The sequence below is a fragment of the Solanum dulcamara genome, chromosome 5 (genome assembly GCF_947179165.1).
Source record: "Solanum dulcamara chromosome 5, daSolDulc1.2, whole genome shotgun sequence".
NCBI lineage: Eukaryota > Viridiplantae > Streptophyta > Magnoliopsida > Solanales > Solanaceae > Solanum > Solanum dulcamara.
This window is the reverse complement of record NC_077241.1, coordinates 78,484,922-78,490,921: the sequence shown is the minus strand read 5'-3', so window position 1 is coordinate 78,490,921 and position 6,000 is coordinate 78,484,922. Positions and strand designations below refer to the sequence as shown.

The 6,000-nt window shown below is 36.5% G+C and overlaps 1 protein-coding gene across 4 annotated transcripts; it reads left to right on the top strand.

Annotated features, from left to right (window-relative positions):
- Positions 1 to 344: 344 nt before the first annotated feature.
- LOC129890118 (cation/H(+) antiporter 18-like) lies at positions 345 to 5,482 on the top strand. Of its 4 annotated transcripts, none has more exons than XM_055965661.1 (4): positions 345 to 603; positions 2,361 to 2,624; positions 2,953 to 3,954; positions 4,043 to 5,482. In XM_055965661.1, the coding sequence occupies exons 2-4, from the start codon at positions 2,427 to 2,429 to the stop codon at positions 5,252 to 5,254; spliced, it is 2,412 nt and encodes an 803-aa protein (XP_055821636.1). In that variant the 5' UTR covers positions 345 to 603; positions 2,361 to 2,426; the 3' UTR covers positions 5,255 to 5,482. The 4 variants fall into 4 exon arrangements, with proteins under 4 accessions (XP_055821636.1, XP_055821634.1, XP_055821637.1 ...); XM_055965659.1 differs by having other exon boundaries at positions 369 to 720; XM_055965662.1 differs by lacking the exon at positions 345 to 603 and adding an exon at positions 2,075 to 2,158.
- Positions 5,483 to 6,000: the final 518 nt, after the last annotated feature.

Genomic DNA, 6,000 nt, shown 5'->3' with positions numbered 1-6,000 from the left:
TTTAAATATATTCAAGAATGAACTTTATTTCAAATATTATTACAAGAAATATAATCAATTACAATTTCATCTTGAACTCCAACTTTAATAAATTTTAAAAATGTCAAAAATCTACGACCAAACGCCTACTCAAACCCCATTTTTTGCTATATGCTATTCATTTTTCGGAAAAGTGCATTCATGAATTATTTATTTAAGTAAATAACGAAACTAACCAGGGCATAATGGTAACAAAAGTTATTTTTACGTCTCTATAAATACGGAGAACCAAAAACACCATGTATGGGTGTCTTCTCTTTCTCTCTCCTCTCTCGTTGGCCTTTCCTAACACTTTGGAACTGTTAATGTTTTTATATTTTTCCTTTTCGTTCGTCTCCCGTTTTTTCTGTTTCTTCTTCACATTCCAAAAATATTTCTCATATAAATCTCTTATTCCTTCCTACCAAAATTTTCAGAGAAAAAAACTGATTCACTCGAACACCATTTTTTCTCTCTATTTTATCCCTTTTATCCTTCTTTTTATCTTATTATTATAAACTTCTCCAAGTTTTCAAGATGCAGATTCTCTCTTTCTCTCTCTCCGCCATTCTCTTGAAAATTTAGGTATGGGTATACCATTTTTTCACACTTATCCGGAATGAATATAGTATATTTTTATGGAAATATTGAGTTCATGTTGACTGCTGAAATGTCAGAGAGAAAGAGAAATGGGTTATCTGGGTAATTTCGAATACACTGTTTGTTTATATAGGGTTAAAATTAGTTTCTTTCCTATTTTAATCTTTTTAGTGAAAATTCTTACTCTGCCTATAAGTGATGATTTGAATTTTTGTCTAAATTATACCTGTCAACTTCAAGACCAGTTTTCTTTTGGATTTTTTCGATTTGTGGAAAATTGGATGGGAAGAATTGTCGTAAGGTGGTTGGTGGTGATTTTGGATTTTTTTTGTATAATTGAGAAAGTTGGTAGAATTTGCAGGGAAGAGTTTCGTGGAAAAAGAAGGAAACAACACGTTTTAGACTGTAGTTTTGCAGATTTTGGAATTGGATTCTTTTAATTCTTGTTGAATATGACAATAGTCGTAACTATAAACAGACTCGTGATTATGATAGGGTGGTACGCTCTGCTCTCTCACGGGCCATTATTTTACTGTTTTATTGTAGAGTTTCTGGGACTTTTTTTGTGTGTGTAGTTCTTTGTGATATCAGCATTTGGCTACAAGTCAAATGAGTTTCCATGGTGATGTAGGTGGTTCATTTATGAACTTTTGTTTCTTTCACATATGGTTTTTGCTAGCATTGACTTGTTATGAATTTGAACTTTTTTCTATAAACAATAGTACTATATGTAAATGGCTCGAATGAACGAGAACTTACATTGTTTTATTTTCTATTAACTTATGAACTAACCTGGTTGATTTGATCAATGATTTCTTGAAACTAACTGTAGATCATGTATTCAGGATGTGCATATCTTGTTTGGTTTTCTGTTTTGACGTTGAGATATTATTATGAGTTTAAGGTAATTAGCTACAGTAATTTTTTTATATAGTTAATAGTGTAAATTTCATTTTACACTAAAAAGGTCATCCTTGTTGCTCTCACACTATTATGAAACAATGAAAATTTAGTACTAGGAAATTTAATAGTATGCACTTTTCATAAAAAGATGTGGTGAGTTTTGAGGATTTATAAATTTGGCTAGGAACTTTTGTTGTGTATATTAGTAGCAGTACTCATCTTTTTAAACGTGAAAACCAACTTTTTAAAGAGTTCCAGATTCCTTAAATTAGAATTAAATTGATTTTCATTGTTTCTTTGTTCCTTTTTTTTAAGCATGATGTGACCCCACAATATGTGGTTTTCCTGAAAGTTGTTTTTAAAAAAAATTGTACTTTAGTTAGATGCTTTGGGTCCCCTGTAAAGAGAAACATTTTCGATATTAGTATAAGTTCTTTTGTCAAGTATCATAGTTGAGTGGGACATAAAATAACACTAGTAATATGTTTTACCAATCCCTTTTTTAAGAATTGATTTCCATTGCATCTTAAGCACGTGCTACTGGAGCAACAACTATGTAGTGTAATTCTACAAAAGAGGTTTGAGGAGGGTAGATCGTACGCAGAGAGTGTACGTGCTCTTGGTGCACTATGGATAAGTAGAGTTACTTTGTCACATGGGATATTCTGTAAATATATGGTCTTAAGGATTATATATTTTACTGTAAACATATTTATTATTAACCATATCTGGGAATATATTTAGAGTTCCTATTTATAATTTGTTTATCACCCGGATATGTTCTGTATAAAGTAATTCTAGATGGTCTGATTGGTTTTGGACATGATCATGAAATGCAGGTTTTGAAGGTTTGGGCTGTTTCTTGTTGATTTGGAGTTGTTTTTTATCTAAGGACTAAGGTCAGCATGGCTACCCCTGCACCACCCCTGAATTGTCCAAAGCCCATGAAGGCTACCTCTAATGGAGTATTCCAAGGGGACGATCCATTAGATTATGCACTTCCTCTTGCCATTGTACAGATATGTTTAGTACTTGTACTCACCCGAGTCCTTGCCTATCTTCTCCGTCCATTGAGACAACCACGTGTCGTTGCTGAGATTATTGTGAGTGTTTCTTGCTTTTGGCTTTCTTTATTTCTTGCTTTAATGAACTCAATTACCTTTGGCTTCATGTGCATGGAAACATTTCTGAATAGAATGATTTGTGTTATATTCCAGTTATGAAAGTTTGCTACTTTAAGTTTAATTCAAGCAGGTAATTCAACTTGTTGTGCTCTGAACAGTAGGTGGTTGAAGGTAGAAACACCATGAGTTATTGCTCTGATTTCCTTTGTATATTTCTGCTCACATGATTTATTGATCCATAAAAACACCGATTAGTAACTTAACCCTGGCGCAATAAAGAGGTGACATTGGATTTTTGTTTTGGCAGGGAGGAATTTTACTAGGTCCATCCGCTCTAGGTCGCAGTGAGAAGTATCTGCACGCAATATTTCCACCAAAGAGCCTAACAGTGTTGGATACTTTAGCCAACTTTGGTCTCCTTTTCTTTCTTTTCCTGGTTGGGTTGGAGTTGGATCCAAAGTCTCTTCGTCGGACTGGGAAGAAAGCTCTATGTATTGCCATTGCTGGAATCAGTGTCCCCTTTGTATTAGGAATAGGAACATCCTTTGCTCTCAGAGCAACTATATCACAAGGGGTTAATCAAGGTCCTTTTTTGGTGTTCATGGGAGTGGCCCTCTCTATCACTGCCTTTCCTGTATTGGCTCGTATTCTAGCTGAACTCAAACTTTTAACAACAGATGTTGGTCGAATGGCCATGTCTGCTGCAGCAGTCAATGATGTGGCTGCATGGATTTTACTTGCTCTTGCCATTGCCCTCTCAGGTAATGGTAGTTCACCCTTTATTTCGCTTTGGGTCCTTTTGTCCGGGGCTGGTTTTGTGCTACTCTGCATATTCATTGGTCCTCCTATATTCACCTGGATGGCTAAACGTTGTTCGGATGGGGAGCATGTAGATGAGATATATGTGTGCGCCACACTGGCAGCAGTTTTGGCTGCAGGATTTGTCACTGATAGTATTGGTATTCATGCCCTATTTGGGGCTTTTGTGCTTGGAGTTCTTGTACCAAAGGAAGGACCATTCGCAGGCGCACTAGTGGAAAAAGTTGAGGATCTTGTATCCGGTTTATTCCTTCCACTCTACTTTGTCTCCAGTGGACTGAAAACAAATGTTGCCACTATTCAGGGGGCTCAATCATGGGGTCTTCTTGCTCTTGTTATATTTACATCATGCTTCGGGAAGATTGTTGGCACGATTGTGGTCTCACTCCTTTGCAAGATGCCTGTACAGGAGGCTCTGACTCTTGGCTTCTTGATGAACACTAAAGGTTTAGTCGAGCTCATTGTTCTCAATATTGGCAAAGACAGAGGGGTATCTTCACTTCACTTCACTTCTAATTTGTTGATTCTCGAGTTTATTTAATTCTAAGATTACGTAGTTTTGACTGATCATTTTGCAGGTACTGAATGATCAAACATTCGCCATCATGGTGTTGATGGCTCTCTTCACAACATTCATCACAACTCCTATTGTGATATCAATATACAGGCCAGCTAAACTAGCTGTGACTAAATACAAGCATAGAACCATAGAGAGGAAAGACATGAGCAAACAAGTCCGAATCTTGTCATGTTTCTACAGCACAAGAAACATTCCCACACTGATTAATCTCATTGAAGTTTCTCGGGGAACTGCGAAAAAGGAAGGACTTCGCGTCTATGCCATGCACCTTATGGAGCTTTCTGAAAGGTCATCAGCAATCTTGATGGTCCACAAGGTTAAAAGGAATGGGCTGCCCTTCTGGAATAATAAAGGGGAGGATTCGGATTCTAACCAAGTAGTGGTTGCTTTTGAGACATTTGAGCACCTTAGCAAAGTATCCATTCGACCAACAACAGCAATCTCTCCCATGAACACCATGCACGAGGACATAATTACTAGTGCCGAGAACAAGAGGGTAGCCATGATAATCCTCCCGTTCCACAAGCACCAGCGACTTGATGGACACTTTGAAACCACCAGATCTGATCTAAGGCATGTGAACCGCAAAGTTCTTCAGCAAGCACCATGTTCAGTTGGCATATTAATAGACCGAGGTCTTGGTGGAGCATATCATGTACCCGCTAGCAATGTCGACTTTACAATAACTATCTTGTTCTTCGGAGGCCATGATGACCGTGAAGCACTTGCTTATGGAGTCCGCATGGCTGAACACCCCGGTATTACACTAGTCGTGGTGCGTTTTGTTGTTGACCCCGTGGTTGTTGGGGGCAGTGTCAAGCTAAAAATGAACCAGAACTCCAGTCCCGAGGTTCAACCACAGGACGAAGTTGTAATTTCCAGCTTGAAAGATAAAATCTCAAACGATGGATCGATCAAGTACGAAGAGAGGACAGTTAAGGATGCTACAGAACTTATTGAAGCAATAAAATCATATAGCAAGTGCAATCTATTTCTTGTTGGAAGAATGCCTGAAGGACAAATTGTTGCATCTTTGAACAAAAACAGTGAATGTCCAGAATTGGGACCTATCGGAAACTTGTTAATATCGTCTGAGTTTTCGACAACTGCCTCTCTTTTGGTGGTGCAGCAGTATCGCAGCCAGTTATCGCAAGACGCGTTGAATTCTTTGGAGGAAGGAGAGACATCAGATGGAAATGAATCTAACTAAAACAGTTAAAATTGCTCTTATTTTAACTTAATTTTCACAAGTATACAATGTATAAAAATCATAATAATCATATTAGAAATGAGGGAATTGCCAAAAAAGGAAAGTTTTAAAAATGTATATATAGTTTGGCATTTCCCTCAGTTTTACCTTCTGCACTAGTGTTATTATGCAAAGCTGTAGAATACTAATTTCCTGTATATTTTCATTAATGCATCTCAATTATCTGTATTCTACATTTGCACATTTTTTTCCCATTTACTTTCAAGTATATCATGCAACAAAAGAGTTTGGGGGCCAACGCGCTTTTGATGTCTCTAAAGCTATGTTTGACGTAATCAATATAATAGTTGGGCTTGGCTTTTACAGTACAGATTCAACATTTTCTTATGTAGTGAAGTTCAGCAAAGTGTATGGAACAGATAATCCAATATATGACATTACTGGAAAATAATACAAGAAAAAAACTCTGGTCTTTATAAAGTATCTTCATCATCATAGAAAGGTACATTCAAAATATTAAAACAATCACGTATCCAATGAATCCAATAACCCCATAAGTTGCCAACATGAAGAATTTTCTATAAAGGGTGTTTTTTGGTACGCCCAAAATATTTTCTAAAAAATATTTTTCTCGGAAATATGTTTAATTAACAGAAATATTTTTGCTAAAATTTGTGAACATGAACTTCGTTACTAGTAGTTGTAGTATTATTGTAGGGGACAAGTAGGTAGTTGAGGGTTATCTC

Excerpts from the sequence above, each read along its gene's own strand:
- LOC129890118 (XM_055965661.1), top strand. The coding sequence starts at position 2,427 with ATGGCTACCCCTGCACCACCCCTGAATTGTCCAAAGCCCATGAAGGCT. Across the intron at positions 2,625-2,952 it reads GTGTCGTTGCTGAGATTATT|GGAGGAATTTTACTAGGTCC; the intron begins GTGAGTGTTTCT and ends TTGTTTTGGCAG. Across the intron at positions 3,955-4,042 it reads ATATTGGCAAAGACAGAGGG|GTACTGAATGATCAAACATT; the intron begins GTATCTTCACTT and ends ATCATTTTGCAG.